At 45.2% G+C, this 24,641-nt stretch overlaps 1 protein-coding gene and 1 non-coding gene across 3 annotated transcripts in view; both read right to left on the bottom strand.

Annotated features, from left to right (window-relative positions):
* The window catches only part of DHX8 (DEAH-box helicase 8), a 33,787-nt gene extending 24,654 nt beyond the window's left edge, over positions 1 to 9,133 (bottom strand). Inside the window, exons 1-6 of one of the 2 annotated variants that reach the window (XM_045080749.1) lie at positions 8,918 to 9,133; positions 3,497 to 3,582; positions 2,471 to 2,543; positions 1,952 to 2,037; positions 985 to 1,094; positions 231 to 596 (exon numbers count right to left, since the gene is read on the bottom strand). In XM_045080749.1, the coding sequence (XP_044936684.1) occupies positions 231 to 596; positions 985 to 1,094; positions 1,952 to 2,037; positions 2,471 to 2,543; positions 3,497 to 3,582; positions 8,918 to 9,065 (869 nt within the window). In that variant the 5' untranslated portion in view covers positions 9,066 to 9,133. The remainder of the gene's footprint in view (positions 1 to 230; positions 597 to 984; positions 1,095 to 1,951; positions 2,038 to 2,470; positions 2,544 to 3,496; positions 3,583 to 8,917) is intronic. The other variant, XM_004772601.3, reaches the window with a different exon arrangement.
* A 4,992-nt stretch (positions 9,134 to 14,125) lies between these two features.
* Positions 14,126 to 14,198, bottom strand: TRNAK-UUU. Its single transcript has one exon. It is a non-coding gene; the product is annotated as a tRNA-Lys (tRNA).
* Between the last annotated feature and the right edge of the window lie 10,443 nt (positions 14,199 to 24,641).

Below are 24,641 nucleotides of genomic sequence, written 5' to 3'. Positions count from 1 at the left end.
ACTGAGCATGGAGTCTGTTTGTCCCTCTCCCTCTGCTAACCCCGCCAGCCCCATGCACTCTCTCTCAAATAAATAAAATCTTAAAAAAAAAAAAAAGTCAAATTCTAACAACCTAATATAGTTGACTTCATTAAAGCAACATTAATCATAACTTTTTAGAATGTGAAAATCCCCAGTGATAAGAGAAATTCTGCACATCACAGGTGTGAAAGAAGAGTACCGGCCATTACCTTAATCCCTCCAGCTGCACAAAGCATCCAAACTGCATGATGCTGGTAACTTTGCCATTGTAAATGTCTCCGATGGCAGGCTCTTCTGGGGGAGGACGGTCCACATGCTTATCCCGCCATCTGTCCAGATTCCTCTCCCCATACTTGTCCCGGTCCTTCCTATCTTTGGGGGGACTCTGACTTCTGCTCCTAGACCGATACCTAGACTTCCCTTTATTCCTTTCCCGGGTCCTGGAACGTGACCGGGAGCGGGACCGGTGTCTCCTTTTGTGGTCTCTATCACGGTCTCTGTCTCGCTCCCGATCTCGGTCCCGTTCTCGGTCCCGGTCGCGGCTCCGGCTCCGCTTCTTCTTCTTCGTCTTGTCCCTAACAAATCAACAAACACCTGTTTGAAAAAAGAAACCAGCCCAATTTCATGTCTCTGCATCCCAAAGCACCCAGCACAGTGCTGCATACATCAAGTGCCTACTGAGTGCTGAACTGAATTAGAGTTTCTCTGTGACACCCCTGCAGGCCAATAAAAGAGGAGGTCACAAACATATTCAGCCTCCTTCAACCCAGACTTCTACCTTATGAACGATTTAGCATTCGCTGTGTAAATACTCTTTGCAGGGAGCAATGAAGGAGATCTAACAATGTGGGACATGGCCGGTCTAGATTCTGTAACCTTGCCCAAAATTCTGCTTAGCAGATCCAAGAAATTCAACTATCACGATATCCTAAACCTCCAAAGGCTAAGACACTAAGAACGAACCGGTGCTCGGCATCTCGCTGCTTGTCCGGGCCCGCAGCACTGGGCATTAAGGCCTCTAGTTCCTTCAGCACATCCACAGCGACTTTCACGTCATCCTCATCCAGCATGGTCTGTAACAGCCGCGGCCGGTGAAGTTAGGAGGAGAGGGGGAGAAAATCGTGAACATCCGCACTCCAGATCCCTCTACATCACTCCAGCCCCTACATCACTGACCACTTTATGCAAAGGAAGCAGAGGAGAGGCAGGTGGTGATTTCCAGCAGAAGGAATGAGCAGAGGCTCTTGGAAATCACTGCTACGTTTGGCAAATTCCCTTTCTCTTTCATACAAGCCTAGCCTACAGAGGGCAATTAGCTACCACCCCTCCTGCAAAAGCATCCAAGGTATTACTATAAATAGAAAATAGATGTTAAGGGGGCTCCTGGGTGCCTCAGTCAGTTAACTCTCTGCTTCTCAGCTCAGGTCACAATCTCAGGGTCCTGGGATCAAGCCCCAAATCGAATCAGGCTCCCTGCTCAGTAGAGAGTCTGCTTCTCCTCTCCTTCTGCCCCTCCCCCTGCTTGTGCACTCTTGCACACTCTCTCTCAATCTCTTTCAAAGAAATAAACAAAATCTTCAAAAAAATAAATAAAAACAAAAACACTTCTAACATGTAATAGAGCAAAAAAAATCTAATTTCACATATCAGTATATGTTCTAGAACCTTAAGCTATTCCATACTTATTTCATATCCCTAATCACTGCCTCCCCACAACTGTCAATCCCATTTCCCTCAAACATCATTCTCTGAACTGGAACACTATTCTAGGCATAGTGCACATTCAGGGAGTTGACCAACACTTTCAATTTGAAAAATATATTACAAGGAACACAAACTTAAAACTAGGAACTACTGAGACAAAAAGCAAAGGGACAGGGATGGAGGAAACACCACAGTTTAGCAGACATTCTCAAAATAGTATCAGTACCCGGACAGAAGGGTTGTCTGGCTGGCAAAGGACTGGGAAGAGTTCCTTCAGCTTTTCTTTTCCGGTTTTGGGTTTAACAACTGGATCTTGTTTCATCAAAGAGCATCGAGGAGTTAAAAGTATAGAAAAAGAAAAAGAGAAAGACAGATTTAATATTTTTAACAAAGAACCTCAATATCAGATTTGCATCAAACTAAAAACCGAACATGGCATTTTTCTTTCTACATGTAACTCATGTACATTAATATAAACATAATCTGATTTCCTAATAATAACACTGATGACAAAACCCTCAACAAACTATCTGGGCATGTGGTAGGGTGTGAGGGTGGGGAAAGAGATACATAAGAATTCATTTGATTAGTTATGTCTAATGAGTTTAATTTTACGTCATCTGGGAAATGTTACTAGACTGTGAACATGGCTCAAGAGCTGCCACAAGGGAAAAGAACACAATTTACAGGATGCTCACGCTCTACAGCGTTCTGGAAGCTAAGCACAGTCAGACACTCTACTCACCTTTGCTAGTAGAAGGCTTTGTTGGAGGCCGCATGGTTTGTATGAGGCGCAGCAAGTTACTAATAAGAGAATCCTTTGAAAAGAAACAGAACAAAAATTATCAGCCCCTGAATTAGTGCTTAAAACCACTAGTTTTAGGGGCACTTAGGTGGCAACTGTCAGTTGAGTGTCTGACTCCTGGTTTCAGCGTAGGTCATGGTCTCAAGGTCATGAGATTGAGCTCCATGTCTGGCTCCATGCTCAGCTTGAGCTTAAGATTTTCTCTCCTTCTGCCACTCCGCCCCCCACACACATGCACTCTCTCTCACCCTCTCTAAAAAAAAACACATCTTGGGGCGCCTGGGTGGCTCAGTGGGTTAAGCCGCTGCCTTCAGCTCAGGTCGTGATCTTGGGGTCCTGGGATCGAGTCCCGCATTGGCCTCTCCACTCAGCGGGGAGCCTGCTTCCCTCTCTCTCTCTGCCTACTTGTGATCTTTCTCTGTCAAATTAATAAATAAAATCTTTAAAAAAAAATAAAAAAATTAAAAAATAAAAAAACACATCTTAAAAAAAAAAAAGAAAGAAAAACTGGTTGTACACCTGAACGGAGCTAGCTGGAACAAACAAAGCACAGAGTATCTATATGACGGGCATGAACCTAGCAAAGTGGCTTCAGAGAAAGCTGATATTTAGGACTCTTTGGGGGGAAAAGTAATTCAGTTCCATTCAACCATTTTTATTTTCCACTGTTCAGAATTACTTCCAAAACCTAGACTCTTTTGCTTTTGACTTCGGATTCATAGAACAAGACTATAAACACTCATAAAGACTTAATGATGGAAATCCTGCCCCACTTTCCTAGAAAGGCATCACAGGAAATCCGGTTATATCACCGCTGCCGTGCGGTATGAAAACATTACACATTTACGGCTTTCTTTGATTGGTATGTACAAATTATCTCCTTTCTCCACCGAAATCCTATGTGAAATCCTATCAAAATTTCAGTAGTGACATTAAAATAAAACAAGGGTCCCTAGATACACATACCGTGAATTCAGCGCCATTTTTGACCAGGGAAGCCTTAAAAGTATCAAAAGTGGTATTCTTCTCAGCGAGACTGATCACAAATTCAGCTGCAAAGGAGAAAAGGGATTAAAACTGGAATGGAGACCAGTAAAAAATCACTTTCAAGTACATTAAAAGCCAAACCAATTAGCCTATCCAAGAGTCATAAAAACCAGAGAGCGCCATCCAGTGAGAGTAAAGAGAATTTAGAGTACCAAGATTATCCAGGTATGTTCCAGTTCATTTTCAGAAATGCAAAGATATTACTACAGAATGGCTCGCCAGGCCCTTCACGCACCAAAGCGAGAAAATTTCTCCTCCCCCAGATCATCACACTCTTCTCACAAGACTAGTAGCTGACCACATTGCCATAGAGACTCCAGAGGTGACTGTACCCAAAAGCAAAAGCCCTCCTTCCCCCCTCCCATCTCCCCCCATGGAAGCACACAGTAGGAAGCTTTCTACAGTTTCAGGAAGGTCAGACCCAATCCATCTACGCCAGCCAGGCGGCTGCTGGGTGATACAATCTCCAAGTTGATCAAAGACTCACTTGCCCCCCAGATTTTTCTCTACAAACCTGCCCAGTGTTGGAAATTTCTAATATTAGAGATAGTTATTAAGTAAGAGGCTTTCGGGAGCAAAGTGCATTTTTTGAGGGACTGAGATAGTAACATTCACGCTGTAAACCCCACAGGAAAGCGGTAATGGTTTCATCTGGATTTTAAAGCTAAAACGTAACAATCATAGCATGGGAGATCTGGATAACTAGCATAAACTAGTGCTCTCATACCATTTCCGAGCTGGCATTTCTATGCCTTTACCTTTTTGATGCCATTAAGTAAAAGCCAAATGCCATCAGAGTACAGGGACAGAGCTTACACATAACAATGTCAATGGTCAAGGCTTTGTGACCGCCCTGTTGTGCCCAGAAAGCACTATGCTAAGTGCTTCACCAGAGTTATCCCCATGTCTCACAACAGCCCCCATTGGCAGATGCCATTATTGTCCCCCCGCCTTTTTTTTTCAGATGAGGAGGCTAAGGGTTTGAGATGCTGACCTACCCTACAATAACTGGTGGAGCCAGAGTGGAACCGAAGCAACCTGACTTCTGGGTCCACATTCCGCAGAGAAATGTGGAGAGAGAAGTCAGTCACGTGGTGCTGGGCACGCAGTGCTCGAGAGACTACTCCAAAGCAATCAGCAGCACATTCACACTGCGGCTGTCATTAATCAGGGGCTTTTTCTTAATTTTCAAAATTACATCATTAAATTAAGTCAACAATCAAAGATGAACTAGTGAGTCAGAATTTTTTAAGATATATTGATTTTTTTTTAATTTTTTATTTATTTGACAGAGAGAGAGAGAGAGAGATGATAGGTAGGCAGAGAGGCAGGAGGAAGCAGGCTCCCCGCTGAGCAGAGAGCCCAATGTGGGGCTCAATCCCAGGACCCTGAGATCATGACCTGAGCTGAAGGCAGAGGCTTAACCCACTGAGCCACCCAGGTGCCCCAAGATATATTGATTTTTGAAAGAGAGAGAGAGAGTGATCAGAAGCAGGGGGAGGGGGAGAGGGAGAAGCAGGCTTCCCTCGGGGCTGGATCCCAGGACTCTGGGATCACGACCTGAGCTGAAGGCTGACACTTAAGGACTGAACCACCCAGGCACCCAGAATTTTTTTTTTTTTTTAATGTGAGTTCTACACCCAATGTGGGGCTCAAATTCACGACCTGGAGATCGAGTCACATGCTCTACCAAATGACTTAGCCAGGCATCTCAAAGATGAATTAGTGATTAAAAACAAGTCGGTGCTGGAGCGCCTGGGGGGGGCTCAGTCATTAAGCATCTGCCTTCAGCTCAGGTCATGATCCCGGGGTCCTGGAATCAAGCTCCGCGTGGAGCTCCCTGCTCTGCAGGAAGCCTGTTTCTCCCTCTCCCACTCCCCCTACTTGTGCTCCTCTCTGGCTGTCTCTCTGTCCTGAAAACAGGAAAAATAATGAAACTGATTTAAGTAATAGTACATCAGGGTGCTTGGGTGGCTCATTCCGTTAACCATCTGACTCTTAGCTTTCAGCTCAGGTCATGCTATCAGGGTGGTAAGATCAAGCCCTGCATCAGGCTCCCAGTTGAACATGGAGGCCGCTTAAGATTCTCTCTCTCCTGGGGCACCTGGGTGGCTCAGTGGGTTAAAGCCTCTGCCTTCCACTCAGGTCATGATCCCAGGGTCCTGGGGATAGAGCCCACATCGGGCTCTCTGCTCGGCAGGGAGCCTGCTTGCTCCTCTCTCTCTCTTTCTGCCTGCCTCTCTGCCTACTTCTCTCCCTCTTCCACTGTCCCTCCCCCACCATCTCCCTTAAAAAAAAAAATACATTAAAACCAAAATCAAAAGAATCAAGTCAATAAATAAACATAAGAGTAGCAAATAGGGTGGCTCAGTGAGTTAAAGCCTCTGCTTTCCCCTTAGGTCATGATCCCAGGGTCCTGGGATCAAGCCCCCTCGGGCTCTCTGCTCAGTGGGGAGCCTGTTTCCCTTCCTCTCTCTCTGCCTGCCTCTCTGCCTATTTGTGATCTCTGTCAAATAAATAAAATCTTTAGAAAAAAAAATTTTTTTAAATGTAAGAGTAGCAAATATAGGGGCGCCTGGGTGGCTCAGTTGGTTAAACAACTGCCTTCAGCTCAGGTCATGATCCTGGAGTCCCGGGATCAAGTCCCACATCGGGCTCCCTGCTCAGCAGGGAATCTGCTTCTCCCACTGACCTCTCTCCTCTTACGCTCTCTCTCTAATACATAAATAAAAATCTTTAAAAAGAAAAAAAAACGAGCAGCAAATATACACCTTTTAGATATTAAACCCACTCTGGCAATTTAGTTTCAAATGAACAATACTATCTCATTTTTTCCAACTTTAGTAACTTTAATGTTACTGGTTTTATAATTCTGTGTACAACACTGCGATATTGAGATTTATAAGAAGAAATATATGTTTGGTCTCCATCACCTTTCCCAGCACAGCACTCCTAAAAGCCCTTGGAATTTCAGAGGTGTGGAGAGTGAAACAAGTCTTTTGTTACATTAAGGAGATGACTTTAGGAAAGCTCCTCAAAAAGGGTGAGGAGCTGCCTGGGAAACCAACCATGTGTTTACCGACTGGAACTTGCAGTCCCACCTCTGACCTCTGGAGAGGGGAGAGGCTGGAGATTGAGTTCGTTTACCAATGGCCAACAATTTAATCAATTATGTCTTTTTATTTTCAATTATGCCTATTATAATAAATCCTCCACAAACACCCAAAAGGACTGGGTTTGGAGAGCTTATGGCAACGTGAACACATGGAGATTTGAGGACAGTGGGCACTTAGAGAGCATGGACACTGGTCAACCTTTCCCATATACATGCTCTACACATCTCTTTTATCTGGTTATCCCTGAGTTATATCCTTTTATAATAAAGTAGTAAGTAAAATGCTTCTCTCTAGGAGTCGCCCTAGCAAATTAATCAAACCCAAGGAGGGGGGTCATTGGAACCTCTGATCTATATATAGTGACTTGGTGGGCACAAGTTGACAACCTGACCTTGCAAATGGTATTTGAAGTTTGGGGTGGGGCAGTCTTGTAGGTCTGAGTCCATAACCTGTGGGATCTGATGCTATCTCCAGGCAGACAGCATCAAAACTCAGTTCAATGTAGGATTACCACCCAGTGTCACAGAACTGCTTAGCAGTCCTGGAAAAAACACACATTACAAATGGCGTCAGGGGGCCCTCGCTGGCTCATTTGGAAGAGGGTGCGACCCCTGATCTCAGGTTCGTGAGTCCAAGCCCCATGCTGGCCACAGAGATTACTTAAATATTTTTAATAAATAAAAAAATGGTGTCAGAATTACAAACAGAAAAAAAAAATTGTAGTCTACCTGCAGATTAAATGGAGTCTTCAGTCATATATAGGCTAGAAAATTATGGCGTTTATACCTCATTCTATTTTTGTACATAATGAGGTTAACATCAAAACGATTTAACACTGGCTCATTAAATGTTTGCTGAAGGAACAGACAACCCAGAGAGCAAACTACAAGAGTGTCATTCATTACCATCTAAAAGAGAGGGAGAATGAAGACAAATGATACAGGACAAGCTTATCTTGACTGGGAAGCAAGAAAAAAGGTGAACTAAAACAAACTGGCAGCAACGCATCTTCCTAGGTGTCACATGATAACCCCGGAAAAAACACCTTACCGTCCCCATTTCACAGATGAGGAAAACAGCTTCAGAGACATTAGGTATCTTAATCAAGATCACACATCTAACCTCCCTGACCCCTTTTGTCACATGCCCTTTCCCCTCCATCTCTTCAGTTGATGGCTTCATCTTCATTTAGAAAAGAGAACAATTAAATGGAAGTCTCTCCCTCATCTTCCTACCACCAGTCCCTAAACCTATCTGCATCTACAACCACATTCTCTGTCCTCCTTCCTATTAAAATGGATCAAGCATCCCTGTACCTATCAAAGGTGAACACCTCCACTGACGCTTTTGATCCCTTCCTCCCTTTGCTTTCATAAGGACTCCACCTGCCTGTGGCCTGAGCTCTAGGCCCCCGGCCTTTTTCAGTTCCACCTTTTGGTACATTCTATCCCTAAACGCCTAATAAGTGGTTGAGAACAATTAAAGGGAGACTTCGAAAGACTTGGGATTCCAGATTAGGCTAACACTTGATATGTAACTTTGAGGGGGATCACTTAATTACTCGACCCTTAGGTTTTTGGGGTTTCTTTTACGTTTGTATTTATTTACTTGACAGAGAGAGCAAGAGAGCGCACAAGCAGGGGGAGCGGCAGATAGTGGGAGGGGGAGACGCAGGTGAGCACGGAGCACCACACAGGGGCTTGATCCCAGGTCCCTGGGAACATGACCTGCCTGAGCCGAAGGCAGACGCTTAACCGACTGAATCATCCGGGAGCCCAAGACCCTTGTTTTCTTAATGGAAAAACAAATACTATCTGACACGGTCGTGTGAAGACCAAGTAAGATAATGTAAGTAAAGCCCTGTGCATAATATCTGCCCTGTCAATAAAGGTCGGCCATCATTATCATCATTACGAAGCGGCTGCTGCTGCTGCTGTTGTTAACGCTGTTTAATTAACTAAGGCTGGGGCTGGGGAGGGAGCAGGGAGCAGGAGCGATAGCCGCTCGGGGTTTCACTGATAGCTCTGGGCAATGGTCTCCTGAACACCTCAGCCTGGAGGGTTCTCAAGCGGGGGATAAGGCCGCTGCTTCCCTGGGCCCAAGTATCTGCGACAGAGAGGGAAAGAGACTCACAGAAACACAGGTACTCAGCCCATCAACCCCATTTCTCCTTCCGCTTCCCTCGACCCAAGCCCAGAGGCCGCGGGGGCCTCCTCCGACTTACCCAGATCCTTGTCGTTAATCCCCAGGTGATTGTCCAGCTCGGTGCAAACTTTGGACACTAAAGACAGATACTCGAGTTTGGCGAGTTCTTCCGCGGGGCCTAGTTCTGTGGTGGTTACGGCTCCCGCCAGGGCCACAGCCACCGCCATGGCTAAGGCCGCCGCCGCCCAGCTTTACATCCGGCCTTCAGAGCTACTCCCGGCCTGCTCCGGTATTCACTTCCGGGTCGGCGCACGTCCCTTTTGTTTACAGTAAATTGAAAACGAATGGAATTTCCCGTGACGCAGCCTACGAATCATAGAGATCAGACAGGAAGTGCTTAAGGAAGGGACGGCCAAGTGGGTTACTCTGTACGCTGGCAGCGCCCTCTACAGGCCAGCGAGCTTCTCAGGCGGCTCTCAGGCCCAGAAACGCTCGCTCTCAGCGCTCTCCCACTTGACGTCGGCAGAGGGCGACCGTAACCTGCGCAAAGGGCGTCGGGAAGTTACGACCATAACGCCTCCTGCGCGCCTGCGCCTGCGCTTTGAAAAAGGAACCCGAATTCAAGCCTAGAAAAGGCAAAACTTGCTTTATAGCGGTTCCTTCTATCCCCGGAGCTTTACCTCTTCATGGCTCGTGACTACTATCTTGAGCGATTCTGTAACAAACCACTAGGCGATAGTCTAATTCTGTTATTAATTCATTTTACAGATAAGGAAACTGACACTTCCGCTAATCTAAGTGACACTGGGCAAATTAATCTTTGGGGATTGCGTTTTCTTATCTATAAAATGGGATAATGTTGCTGTAAATGGGCTCAGGTGATAACTAAGACAATTGTGCAAGGAGTCTGACACATAGTAAACACACTACGAATACCAGTTACTCTAAGCCTGAGGGTGAGATAATGGTCAGTGTCAAATTCATCTGTCAGGTACAGGTCCCCTCAGTCTGAGACCCCAGAGAGCCACCCGGCTGTCTTGTGAAAACCACTTCTCAACTCCGAATTTTCCCCTTCCAGTACCCTCAGAACTTGTGCCCCCCAGATAGCAGCCGTGCTGTGAACCTAAGGTCATAAGCTCGGGTCTCCCAACTTGTATTTCTGGTCTCCGTTTTCCTTTGCAACAATCCTAAGGTGAAGTAAGGATTCTCCCACACCGCACTGCTCTGTGTAACGCATAACGAAATGAAGGCACCCTGGCGTGAGTGACCCTCCAATCAAGCAAAAGGGAGGATGTCAGACCCTTTTGTTTTTAGCTTCAGGCTACATTACAGTGCTGCACCTTTGGACTCTGTCCCTCCAACATCTCACCACGGACTGAAAAAATGACACAGAAAACCAGGAGCAATAGCTCTCACTGACTCCAAAAGCTCCGTGTTTCCAGGTTAATCAGTACTGCTCGGATTCTTTTTCCTGGTGAATGGAAAGGAAGATCCTGCTCTCCAGTCAATGTGCTCAACTTAACCCATTTGACTTCCTTTCTCTGCCTTTAGAAATTTTAAATTTATATTCTGCTTTATTTACCTGGAAGGAGGGGGGAACATGGAGTTTGTTTTGTCTTCAAAGCGCTGTGGGGGAAAGGGATATAGAACCACAGTGGGTAGTAGTCGGTGGTAGTAGTAGTAGTAGTAGCAGTAAATACTGTAAGATCTCTTAGAGATGAGGAGCCTGGGTGGCTCAGTTGGTTAAGTGCCTGCCTTCACCTTGGGTCTTGATCCCAGTATCCTGGGATCAAGCCTCTAGTTGGGGGGGGGGGGGTTCCTGCTAGGTGGGAGGCCTACTGCTCCCCCTACCCCTGTTCGTGCTCTCTCCCTCTCTCTCTCAAATACATAAATAAATAATAAATACATAAATAAAATAAAATAATTTTTAAAAAGATTCTCTCTCTCTCCCTCTGCCTGCACCCCCACATGCTCTCTCTCTCAAAAAAATTTTAAAAATAAAGTTTAACTTTAAGCACTCTTAGGATTATTTGGAAATTATTGAACACGCATCTCAGTAGTAAATATTAACAGCAAAACTTACCAAATTTTATTTACATATACATGTTTTCAAGAGTGCAAGTTTGTTACACAATACACATATTTCCTGTAACACCAAGGAATTTTTTTAAGCCAAAGGAAAAGAAAGAAAAGCAAAGATAATGGATAACTTGACAGCCCAAATGCAGATGCCCATGAAATCCTCTTCTCCCCTAAGAGACACTGAATCAAATGCAGTCCAAAAATGAATATATTCCTATTGCCCTTTGGTTAATATATATATAATATTATGTTAGTAATATTATAATAATATTATAATACTTTATTAAATATATCAGATACTTCTAATTGCCCATTATAACTATATTGCTTTCCTTGGACAGCTTCCATGTGGCCCTTACAACACAGCCATTGACAGTTTGCAGTAAATAATTTACCTTCACCAAAAAATACATTAAAACAAATACCCTAGGGGCGCCTGGGTGGCTCAGTGGGTTAAGCCGCTGCCTTCGGCTCAGGTCATGATCTCAGGGTCCTGGGATCGAGTCCCACATCGGGCTCTCTGCTCAGCAGGGGGCTTGCTTCCCTTCCTCTCTCTCTGTGATCTCTTCCCGTCCTCTCTCCTACTGTGATCTCTCTCTGTCAAATAAATAAATAAATAAATAAATGAAAATCTTAAAAAAATAAAAAAATAAAACAAATACCCTAGGCCTCATCACCACCCACACTACCACCCATTATGGGTAAGAAATGATTTCCCACCGGGGCGCCTGGGTGGCTCAGTGGGTTAAGCCGCTGCCTTCGGCTCAGGTCATGATCTCATCGTCCTGGGATCGAGTCCCGCATCGGGCTCTCTGCTCAGCAGGGAGCCTGCTCCCTTCCTCTCTCTCTACCTGCCTCTCCGTCTACTTGTGATTTCTCTGACAAATAAATAAATAAAATCTTTAAAAAAAAAAAAAAAAAAGAAATGATTTCCCACCATCCTCTTTGTAGTAACAAGGACTTCGCTTTGATGCCTATTCCTAGACTGATATATGTGTTCGGCCCTAACCACAATCCCCCCATTATTTCTATTCTGTCTCAGAGACTAGTCACAGCTGCTGGCATTCTGGTAAGAAGTTGGGGAAGGTAGGAAGCAGAGAAGAAAGTACTGAAGCTCTTTGCAACCCTAGATTGGATGGGGGGTGGCAGAAATCACCCAAGTGTGTGTAGCCAAAAGGTGGCATCCTCAGAGAAGTTGGTGAGAAAAATCACAAGACTTCCCGCCACCAAAACAAGAAGGAATTGCTGCAGCCAAGACAGGCCTAGCTTTTTCTGTTGGGGGGAATCTCAGCTCTTGGGGGAAACACCTCTGCCCTGGAAGGCAAAAATCAGAAAGATTTGCTTCTAAGTATATAACTGCCACTCGGCTATGATTGTTTTTTTTTTTTTTTAAGATTTTATTTATTTATTTGAAGAGAGAGATCACAAGTAGGCAGAGAGCCAGGCAGAGAGAGAAGGGGAAGCAGGCTCCCCGCCGAGCAGAGAGCCAGATGCGGGGCTCGATCCACACTGAGATCATGACCTGAGCCGAAGGCAGCAGCGGCTTAATCCACTGAGCCACCCAGGCGCCCCTCGGCTATGATTGTTATTAATGACAGGGAACTTTAGAAAAAATGGGACCTCCTTCAGTGCTCCACTGGAGCCCTGACCCAACCTAGAGACGTTGACAAAGATGCCCTCAATCCTTTCATCTGAGGTCCTCCCTCATAGGGGCAGGGCCCCAGAGACAATGAAGCAGTTTAAAATACCTCTTTGACTTTTCCCCCACTTCTTCTCCAAATCTGAATGAATTCATCAAACTCCTATGGAACATCTACTTTGGACCCGGGCACTTTGGTAAGTTCTGAAAAGGACACTTAGGGATCTGAGAGGTGGTGGGAAGCTGTTAAGGAAGAATTAGAAAACTATAAATACTGCACTAGTGGCTGGAGGCAGAGCTGTGTTTATTAATTCTGCTCTCTCTGCTGCCTAAACATGAGGGCAGGTGATTGGAAGACAAAAAACAAAGCAGGGCTGCCCCCTGTCATCTGGGGGCAGCTGGAGGAGGGGAGGGGACAGACCAGGGCCAGGGCCATCTCATAGGACAGTTTCTCCAGTTGCAATCCATTATTTGTCAGCCTTATCTTTTTAAACCCAGGCACAGCCTCGATTTTGCCCTAAATGTCCCTGACGTAAAATTCCCTCTCCTGTTAGGCCAACAACCTACCATAAGTAATAATGGATGTTTGGGCTGCAAATTCTCCAAAGCTTTATAGTATTAGGCAAAAAACATTCCTCCCATGGGGCGCCTAGGTGGCTCGGTTGGTTGGGCGACTGCCTTTGGCTCAGGTCATGATCCTGGAGTCCCAGGATCGAGGCCTGCATTGGGTTCCCTGCTTGGCAGGGAATCTGCTTCTCCCTCTGACCTCTTCCCTCTCATGCTCTCTTTCTCTCTCATTCTCTCTCAAATAAATAAATAAAATAAAATATTTAAAAATAATTTAAAAAACACATTCCTCCTCAACAGGGCCTCTTTTTGGGGTCACAATCAAGTTTCCTCCTTCCTCACTTTCAGGGCCATCTTAAAAATACCAGGAAAAAAGGGGAAAAGAAATCAGACACCCAGACATGCTTTCTTTCTTTTTTTTTTTTTTAAAGATTTTATTTATTTATTTGACAGAGAGAAATCACAAGTAGATGGAGAGGCAGGCAGAGAGAGAGGGAAGCGGGCTCCCTGCCGAGCAGAGAGCCCGATGCGGGACTCGATCCCAGGACCCTGAGATCATGACCTGAGCCGAAGGCAGCGGCTTAACCCACTGAGCCACCCAGGCGCCCCCAGACATGCTTTCAAGATGAACTTTGTTAAAAAAAAAAAATAGGGGCGCCTAGGTGGCTCAGTGGGTTGAGCCTCTGCCTTCAGCTCTGGTCATGATCTCAGGGTCCTAGGATTAAACCCCATGTCAGGCTCTCTGCTCACCAGGGAGCCTGCTTCCCCCTTTCTGCCTACTTGTGATCTCTGTCTCTCTGTCAAACAAATAAATAAAATCTTCAAAAAAAAAAAATTATTCTCCCATCTCCACTTTCCACTTCCTCATCTTCTGTGAGAATAGTAAGGAATTTTCACATATTTATTCTGAGTTAATCATCCTTTAAATGACCCTGCTTCTTAAACTTGATTTAAGTTTATCTTTTTTAAGTGTATTTATTTATTTTTTAGTAATCTCTACGTCCAGCATGGGGTTTGAACTCATGACCTGGAGATTAAAAGTCACATGCTCTTCCGACTGAGCCAGCCAGGCGCCCCTAGGTTGGTTTTCTTTAAAAAACAAATTTTTTAGAAGTCAATATTGCAAGCATGGGCAACAAAGTGACAAGATACATTTGACTTCTTTTTCCTCTAGTGATTTGTGTAGCGTCTGGTTTCTATTCGAGGTAATTCTTTGGGAACTTTTAAGGCTTTCCTCAGGAGAGATGCAAAAAAATAAGCCCAACCAAGAAGTGTGTTGATGGGAAGAGACCAGAAATAAAAGAGGGACGATGTTCCATTTGCAAACCAAGCATGTCAACAGCCGTCCAGTTAGTCGCGGACCAAAGATCTGGGGTCATCTTCTTGCCACTAAATCAAAAGGGACTGGTCCTCTGGAAACTCCGCTTCTTCCCCCAACAGAAGGAAGATGAGTTTCCAGGATGGCCTCCATCCAAAATCTGGAGTGCCCCGCAGAGCCACACAAGACGTCTTCTCCGGCTCTCCAGGCCCTGAGCCGCAAGGAACAGAGCTTTGGTGGTAACAGGAGCTGCTGCTCCTGCCCGCCCCCGCCCCGCCCCCCATGCCCAAAAGAGCTGCCCCTCCATTTTGGGTTTACAACAATTATGGTGATTTATGCCTCCAGAGTGAAAATTAGCAATCTGGTGAGGTAACTAAAAATGAATGTGTCCCTTCCTGGAGTTCACTCCACCCAGCTGAGCCACCCAATAAAACCAGCATATGTGGCAATTAGAGAGCCCAGCTCCTGCTTTCAGGGCTCAGCAGAAGGAGGCAAAGTTCAGGGGCCCCTGCCTGGTCCAATAATGATCACAGGTTCTAACAAGCGTCCCCTCTGTGCCTCTTTAGTGCCCCTGGTCCTCTTGTAAACACAAGCCTGGGGGTCCACCTTTCCAAGTTCTTTGTTCCCGGATGGCTATTTTACCCTCTTTTGTTGCAAACTGGGCTGAGAGAGGGAAGGGGGGGTATGTGTGGGGCAAAGACATTTTTTTCTCCCTAGTTATATACTTGCCTTTACATGACCCGGGAAGACTGATCTTCCCTAATTTCCACAGCCCACACTCAAAGATTGGTGTGAGTGGGGCACCTGGGTGGCTCAGTCAGTTGGGCATCTGACTGTTGTTGTTGTTTTTTTAATTTTATTTATTAATTTGACAGAGAAAGAGATCACAAGTAGGCAGATCAGCAGAGAGAGAGCAGGGTGGGGAGGGAGCAGGCTCCCCACTGACAGAGAGCCCGATGCAGGTCTCGATCCCAAGACCCTGAGACCATGACCTGAGCCGAAGGCAGAGGCTGAAACCGCTGAGCCACCCAGGCACGCCTGGGTGTCTGACTCTTGATCACAGTTCAGGTGTTGGTCTCAGGGTCATGAGTTCAAGCACTGTGTTGGGCTTCATGCTGGGTCTGGAGCATACTTAAGGAAAAAAAAAAAAAAGTCCAGGGGTGCCTGGGTGGCTCAGATGGTTAAGCATCTGCCTTCAGCTCAGGTCATGAGTCCAGCATCGTGAGATCAAGCCCTGGGTCGGGCTCCCTGCTCAGTGCAGAGCCAGCTTCTCCCTCTCCCTCTGCCATTCCCTCCACTTGTGCTCTCTGGCTCTGTCTAGCTCTCTGTCAAATAAATAAATAAAATCATAAATGCAGTATTCAGGGGCACCTGGGTGGCTCAGTCAGCTAATCTGCCTTCGGTTCAGCTCAGGGCACAATCCCAGAGTCCAGGGACTGAGCCCCACATCGGTCTCCCTGCTCGTCAGAGACTCTGCTTCTCCTTCTGCCTCTCACTTCACTCGTGCTCTCTCTCTCTCCCTCTCTCAAAAAAGATAAAATCATTTTTTAAGAATTTTTAAAAATTTTACTTATTTATTTGAGAAAGAGAGGGCAAGTGAGAGAGCAGGCGCAGGAAAACAGAGAGAGAGAGAAGCAGACTCAACATAGGGCTGGATCCCAGAACCCTGGGGTCACGACCTGAGTTGAAGCCACATGCTTAACCGACTGAGCCACCCACCCCAATAAATAATTTAAAAAAAAAAAAAAGGCAGTATTCAATCATTTGTATTACTCGTGAAATGTTCGAGTTGGAAGGGATTTAAGAAATAATGTAATCAAACTCACTCTGAGATACTGAGTTAATTGGTCTGAGTGTGACAGGAGCATCAGGACTTGGAAAAGGTCCCAGACGAGTCTACTTTGCAGCAAAGTTTGGGAACCACTCCCCTAATCCCCAAATGCAAGGTTTCTCAATCTCAGCACTACTGACATGTAGGGTCAGATCACCTGTTTTTAGGGGTTTTCCTCTGCATTGTAGGGTGGTTGGCAGCACCCCTGGCCTCTGCCTAGTAGATGCCAATAGCATCCCCCGCCCCCAGCAGTCACAAATGTCAAAAATGTCTCCAAAGGAGCATGAGGGCAACTCAGCGGTTAAGATTCTGCCTTCAGATGAGATCACGGTCCTGGGGTCCTGAGTTTGAACCCTGCATTGGGCACCCTGCTCAGTGGAGAGCCTGCTTCTCCCTCTCCCCCTGCTTGTACTCTCTCTTTCTCTTTTTTGCTGTCAAATAAATAAATACAGGGGCTCAGTGGGTTAAAGCCTCTGCCTTTGGCTCAGGTCGTGATCCCAGAGTCCTGGGATCGAGCCCCACATCGGGATCTCTGCTCTGTGGGGAGCCTGCTTCCTCCTCTCTCTCTGCATGCCTCTCCGCCTACCTGTGATCTGTCAAATAAATAAATAAAATCTTAAAAAATAAATACATACATACATACATACATACATACAATCTTTAAAAAAAAAAAAAGTCTCCAAAAATTGCCAAATATCCCCTGGGGAGCAAAATCAGTCTGGTTAAGAGCCACTGCCCTAATGTCCTCAGTTCCCATCCTCCTTGACCTGTGGGTAGCATTGTAAAAACCTTCCTTAAGGAGACCCTCCTTAACGTGGCCTTCTCAGCACTGCCCTCTGACTCAGTAGGGAAGGACATATTCATATTCAAAACATGTTTACAGAGTAGACCTAGAAGTTGCTCACAAGTCTTTTGCTCACCTCCCCTTAACCAATTACCTTCAAGGAAGACAAGAAATGTGACCTTCCTTGTGGCAGCCATGTCTCGCTAAAGACTGGGGCTCTGGTCCTACAGTACTTTCGGCTCCTGTCTGTTTCCCACTTTCCCCCCTTCCCACTGACTGGATGTGCAGATGTGGTGGTATTGAGTGAGTCATCTTGGACCATATGAACAAGGTCATGACTCTGGGGTCGTTGAAGCAAAATGACCGAAGGACCTTAAGTCTTTGACCTCCCAGAACCACTATACAAGCCCAAGACGGCTTACTCCTGAACTGTTATGTAACGGAGAAAGAAATATACTTCCAGGGAGACCGGCTGGCCACTCTTGAGTATACAACTCTTGATCTCAGTGTTGTGAGTTGGAACACTATGGTGGGCATAGAGATTACTTGAAAATAAAATCTTGCAAAAAAACAAAAATTGAAATACACTTCTGTCTGGTTTAAGGTACCATTATGTGGGTGTCACTATTAAATCAGCTGAACCTACAACCTCATTAATAAAGAGTCAGTCTTGGGGCACCTGGGTGGCTCAGTGGGTTAAGCCGCTGCCTTTGGCTCAGGTCATGATCTCAGGGTCCTGGGATTGAGTCCCGCATCGGGCTCTCTGCTCGGCAGGGAGCCTGCTTCCCTTCTCTCTCTCTCTCTCTCTCTGCCTGCCTATCCATCTACTTGTGATTTCTCTCTGTCAAATAAATAAATAAAATCTTTAAAAAAAAAAAAATAAAGAGTCAGTCAAGTTCAACTATCACTTCCAGAAATTCTCAGCTCTGTCTCCAGCCGCTGCAACTTTCCCAAGTTCTGAGCCCACATTTTAGTTACCTATTGGGAGCGGCAGCTGGGGACCCAACTAAGATCTTTAACTTTGTATGTCTAAGCTCCCCACTAACCATCCTGCTATTTTCCCTGGTGCGGCTTAAAAGGCATCCCTATTCTCCAAGTTACTCAGGCTCCAAATCTTAAGGGCACATCTGAGTCATCCCACAGAAATCCATCCCGAAGCCTTCCCTGTGGTAGGCACAAAAATGTTCCTCAAGTTGAAGGGCTCAAGCAGCTTTGCCCAAAGCCACACGTCTAGTTAGAAGTGTTTTGCTAGATGATGGAGACTGCACATTCAGATGACAGACAACTTCCTGTTGTTGTTTTTTTTTTAATGGGGCTGACAACGTCATGAGGACACGGGCTTCTTAGGAAAGGGTAGTGGTTTGAGAAATTCTAAACTACAATTTAAATAAGTGTTCTGCCATTTTGAGCCTTTGGCATACTGTGTACTGTAATTATACCCATGTCTCTATCTAATACAAGATACAATATGAGCATTTTATGTATTTTCATGGAGTAGATGTGACTCTTCCCCCCAACATGCTTAAGCCTGCCTTTTCACCTAAGCTGAGTCAAGTGATCTTTATGCAACTGGTAACTGGAGAAAAAAGGCCCAGACTGGAGGGCCAGGAAGTATTTAGAATACTGAGATATTTTTGAAATTAAGAATCATCATGGGGTCCTCTGGGCCACTTTTAAGCAAATCAGAAGATACCATAGTCACTATTTGAGCTATATGGCCTAGTTTTACAATTGAATGTCTGTAGCCCATCTTGTTTATGTGCCCATGATTTTTTTTTTTTTTTTAGATTTTTGAGCTATAGAAAAAGAATCAATATCCATTGAGTATCTATGTAAGCATGTGGCTAAATGCTCTAGTGGTTATCATCACAGCCCGAGGAGGTAAGTAGGGACTGCAAGATATGGGAAACAGGACCATTTGGCCAGGCCTCAGATGATGGGGCTTCCAATTTTCTCTGCTTTTCAGAAGCAGATCTGAGCATGGCTGGTTTAAGCCTTGAACTATATCCTCCAACTCTTTCTAAAAGCCATTTGCCCCCGTTGCCTTGGGCTGGACTAGTCATTCACAGCTATGTGTAAATTCCATCTGAGTTTGTGATCAAGAAACTCTTCCCCTGGCCACTTAGGAGACAGGGCTCATGTTACTATCACTCCGGCAATTTCTTCCTCCAGAGCACAAGGGAAGATCCTCTTTGGGTCTCACCTAGCTATTTCTGTGAATATAATAGAAAGATTGATTAATGACACATACTCTTGTAAATTATAAAATTTGAATATAATAATCCATATTAGCAATATACTTGTTTATTATAATTTAAAATTGCTGATTCATAAAAAAGCTATTCCTTATCATTTTCTATGTTTTGCCCTTCCCTTTATTAATTTTAAACCTGGTTTACATAAAACAGAAAGACTTCACATTCAGTTATGTTCTTTGAAGTCTACTACACCATGCTTTTTGTCTTTTCGCCCATTCTGTAATAATACGTTTCAGATCAGTTTGCATTTTTTTTTCAAAGATTTTATTTATTTATTTGTCAGAGAGATAGAGTACAGGCAGGCAGAATGGCAGGCAAGGCAGAGGAAGAAGCAGGCTTCCCATGGAGCAAGGAGCCCAATTTGGGACTTGATCCCAGGATCATGGGATCATGGGATCATGACCTAAGCCGAATGCAGCGGCTTAACCAACTGAGCCACCCAAGCATCCCAGTTTGCATTTTTTAATACACAATTTCATTCACCATTTTAAAAGGTATTATTTAATTAAATACTGAATTCCAGAATTTAGGTCTTGCCTGGGAAATAATTTTTTTTTTAAAGTAACTGCTTTGCATACTTTTGGTATGTGAAAGTAAATACTGCGTATCACCAAATTTCTTTGTATTAATACATTAAAGATTTCCTGGTTTGTCTCATTATTTTCCAGCCCCCAATACTAGCTAGATCAAGGGGCAGGATGGAAGTGTCAAAATGTCACCATGGCACTAGGTGGTGTGATCAGTTTCATTTTACATACAGTCAAAGTGAGTCTCAGAGATGAAGTAACTGTATCATTGGGTTATCAGCCAAGCTCATCGTGAATCTCCCCGATCTCTGGGAATAGTTTTGTCTCTGCTGCCTGATACCCTCCCTCCCTAACTCTGCCACATTTTATTGGTCTAGAGCCACACCAGACCGATGCCAGGCCAATCAGACTTCTTTTCTAGGATATTTGGTATTGGAATAGAGGAAAGAGATCAGGCCTTCTCTAATAGTAAAGTTATGATCCATGAGACCCAAGAGCTACCAGAAGGCATGATCCCCTCTCTGGAGAGAAAACCAAACTAAAAGAATAAAGCCAAACACAACAGAGAGGGGGGAAAATAAATCCACTGCAAGAGAGTGTCCTGGAGGCATTTAAGTCCCTGACTCCAGTTATCTCTGATTCTAGATGCTCTGGGATCCTTCCACTAAATTCCCCTTTTCACCTAAGCTGAGTCAAGTGATCTTTATGCAACTGGTAACGGGAGAAAAAAGGCCCAGACTGGAGGAGGTGATTCCTGAGCCTGAGTTCCTTTGGCCCCAGTAGATCAAGATCACAGGATGGCTCAGATCTTGTTCCTGACAACGTGAGAAGAACAGCACAAAGGCACCAAACCCAGCCCTTCAGCCTCGTGTGATTCGCACACATATTCAGCTTCAGTTTCCCACGGTGTGTGGGAAGCCGATGTTCCCACTGATGTATATTTAAAAGTGACACGCGCACCTTAGGGCATGGGCTCGGAAGGAAATGTTACACTCCTAGCTATGTGTCTGCACTGGACTTGGGTTGGCTGGTGCATAGTCAGCCCTCTGAAACCACACCCAGATAAACTCATGCAGGCTTGGAAGGATGGGAAGGGGAAATACAACAAGTAGAAAATGTGAGCTAAAGGCAAAGATAACAGGCCTCTCCATGGTTATATGATTTGCTGCTCCCAAAGTCCCTTCCCACGCATCATCTTATTTTGGGTCCCATGGCAACCCAAGAGGGATAGAGAGCAGGTGCTGTATTAACCTATATTTTACAGAGAAGACTGAGAAAAGATATACCCCAGTGCCAGAGTTTAATGAACATAGTAGGTGCTCATTAAATTCATCCCTTCACTTCCTGCATTACCGATATTCAGATGTTTGGTGACCATTGGATGAATGAAAAATGTGGGGCAAAGGCATGAAGTGACTTATCCCATGTGACATGACTGATTAAGGGCAGAGGAGGCACTGAAACTTGGGTTGCCTTGCTCTGCACCCAACTACGAGCTGCTGTGAGCATTTTCTAACCCCTCCATGAATTCATGGAGGACAAGTTCAGAGACCTTAATTCTCCACCACATGAGAGAGGAAGTACCCTTTGCCACTTCCCAGGCTTGCCAGACACAAGTCCTTCAAATAAATGCTTGCCGGCTGTAGACAATATTAAACCATTTAGCCCTGAAAAGTCTTGCTTCCCAAGCAAGCTGTTTCAGAAACCGAGGACTCCGGCACAAAAACGCTCAAGAAAAAAAAAAAAAAAAAAGAAGAAGAATTATTCCTATAAGGAGCTAGTGAGTGATTTATGGATCGGACGTGCAGTCCCAATTCCCTTTTTACCACTCTCCGTGGCATGTGGAGCTAATTCGAAGAGGCAGGACATTCCACTGCCCAAGTTGTGTAAAAGGAAAGTGGAAAACCTGCCCTTCTATATCAGGCAATCCCAGTGGCAGAAAACGTGATTTCTCCCACTGAGGGTGTGAAGATGATTGAGACCTGTCATTGTTTTATTCCCTCGTCACCAGAAGAGTATCAGTTCAGAAATTACATGCAGAAATTAGATCAAAATTTAAATGGGGATGAAGGCGTTACTGTCACTTGGGGAATCTCCCCCAGCTGAAGTTGCAGAAGCTCTTCCTGTACCCCCTGGGAGCCATCTGTCACTGACTCCCCCAGCACCCAACAGATGCTTCTGTTCCCTGGGCAGGCAGACTCAGCTGGGTGTGAATCTCCAACTCAGATCTCTCTTGGACAATCCGAGCTCCTGGCTAGATTCCAGCCAGACCTGATCCCAAGGAAATGAATAGAGTAAGTCCCAAGGGAAGATGGTTTGTTTCTTAGGGCAGCCTCTTTGGGGTTAGTCAGCCATAGTCAACTCAGCATCCTGTTGGGCTCCAGAGAAAATGAGCGCTCGGACTTATCCCAGGTCCCAGGATGGCTCCAGGAACTTGGTAATTCAAGCCAGCAATGCAGCAGAGCGCCTGAGCGGGGCAGGATCCGTGCTTAGTGTTTCAGCTAAGTTAATGAGCAGTATTCAGAGAATTTATTAATACCAAAGTAGGGCGGGACACCTGGGGAACTCAGTGGGTTAAGCGTCTACCTTCAGCTCAGGTCATGATCCCGGGGTCCTGGGGTGGAGCTCCATATCAGGCTCCCTGCTCAGAGAGGAGTCTGCCTCTCCCTCTGTCCCTCCCCACCCCACTCCACCCTACCCCACAGCTCCTGTTCTATCTCTCTCTCTCTCAAATAAATAAATAAAATCTTTTTAAAAGATTGGGTGGCTCAGTCCTTAAGCAACTGCCTTTGGCTCAGGTCATGATCTCAGGGTCCTGGGATGGAGCCCTGCATGGGGCTCCCTGCAGGGAAGCCTGCTTCTCCCTCTCCCACTCCCCCTGCCTGTGTTCCCTTTCTCACTGTGTCTCTCTCTATCAAATAAATAAATAAAATCTTTTAAAAAAAATATGTCAAAGTCACCAAGAGACTGACTTCATCAGGCCACATTGACCTTTGACAATGAGCACACGCCTTCCCAGTGCTAAGATTCTCTCTGAAATCATGCAGGTGCCTGGACCACACAGCCCTTCTGTCAGTTGGACGGTCCTAACGAACTTACTGGAGGAGGATCTCTCAGGTTTAGAGAGTCATGAAGCCCTGAGTAAGGCTTCTCAAGAGATCAGCCGCTGTCCTAAAAATTGTATGTTTCAGTATTTGGCAGGATCATGACCTGAGCGGAAGGCAGACGCTTAACCGACTGAGCCACCCAGGCACCCCAACATCCATCTGATTTTTAAATCTTGTTTCGAGGAATGTATGCTACAGACATGTGCACAGAAACGCACAAGACTATGTGTCCAGGAGCACAAAGATGTTCATTGTTCCCCTGCGTATAATAGCAAAGATCACCCTAACCCGTCACCAGGGAAATGGTTAAATGAATTTCAGGACAGCCATAGGGTGAGTGGCCATGAACGGCCACAGTGCCTTGATACTGTTATTTTCTTCTTTCTTAAAGCATAGATGATACAGATGGATATAAACACACTTAGAAACATGTTTTTATACATATCTAATCTGGAAAGAAGCACAAGAGACAGAAGAGAGAACTAAGAAAGGACGATTCATTTTCTCTACATCCTTATATTCAGTTTAAATATTTACAGTGGAGTGTTATCTTTAAATTTTTTATTTTTTTTTTAAAGATTTTATTTATTTATTTGTCAGAGAGAAAGCGAGCGAGATCGAGCACAGGCAGACAGAGTGGAAGGCAGAGTCAGAGGGAGAAGCAGGCTCCCTGCGGAGCAAAGAGCCCGATGTGGGACTCGATCCCAGGACGCTGGGATCATGACCTGAGCCGAAGGCAGCTGCTTAACCAACTGAGCCACCCAGGCGTCCCAAATTTTTTAAATTTCATTTCAATTAGCCAACATACCATACATCATTAGTTTCAGATGGGGAGTTCCATTATTCCCCAGCTGCTCAGCACATCACACACTCTCAATGCCCCTGTCATCTAGTTACCCCATCCCATTATCTTTAATCTTTTTAAACTCTCTCTGTGTCTTTAATTCTATTCCTCAATCTTTTTTCAGAATGATGTCAGCCCAGCACCTGTCCCACCTGACCATTGTCTGGACCATTAATTACCCAGTGAGCTTGCCATTGAACTTGATAGGGCTTCTGTGAATAGTGACTGCAAGGTCCCTCCCCTGCCTACATGAGTAAGGGGAAAAGAGTCAATCATCTGACCTCATGAGAGGTGGGTGATTCGTGTGGTTGTACAAGCATTTCGTCCCAGAAACAGTGACAAATAGAGACCTGAATCAGTTAAGAGGGACCAATCTGTATTGTGAAGCCTCTTTCTGACCATCTTAAAACATACTATCAAAAGAAAGAGTGAGGGTGGGTGCCTGGGTGGCTCCGTCAGTGAAGCATCTGACCATTGATTTCTGCTCAGGTCATGATGTTGAGGTCATGATCTCAGGTTGTGAGATCAAGCCCCAGGTCAGTCTCCAGCCTAGCGGGGAGTTTGCTTCTCTCCCTCTACCCCGCCTCCCCCTGCTCTCTCTCTGAAACAAATAAATCTTAAAAAAGGAAAAAGAAAAAGAAAGGTTGGGGGCAGGATGGGGAGTAACTGTTTAAAAGGTAGAGAGTTTCAGTTCTGCAAGATGAAGAGAGTTTTGTGGCTGGTGATGCTGGTTACACAATGAGGAACGAACGTACTTACTGCCTCTGAACCGTATACTTCAGAATGGTTAAGTTGGTCGATTTCATGTGTGTTGTACCACAGGTTACTAAATTACACCTCACACAA

Source organism: Mustela putorius, unplaced genomic scaffold (assembly GCF_011764305.1).
Source record: "Mustela putorius furo isolate JIRA1106 unplaced genomic scaffold, ASM1176430v1.1 tig00000487_pilon_pilon_pilon, whole genome shotgun sequence".
Lineage (NCBI taxonomy): Eukaryota > Metazoa > Chordata > Mammalia > Carnivora > Mustelidae > Mustela > Mustela putorius.
Note: the sequence above shows the minus strand (reverse complement) of the source record. Positions and strands in the feature narration are given on the sequence as shown.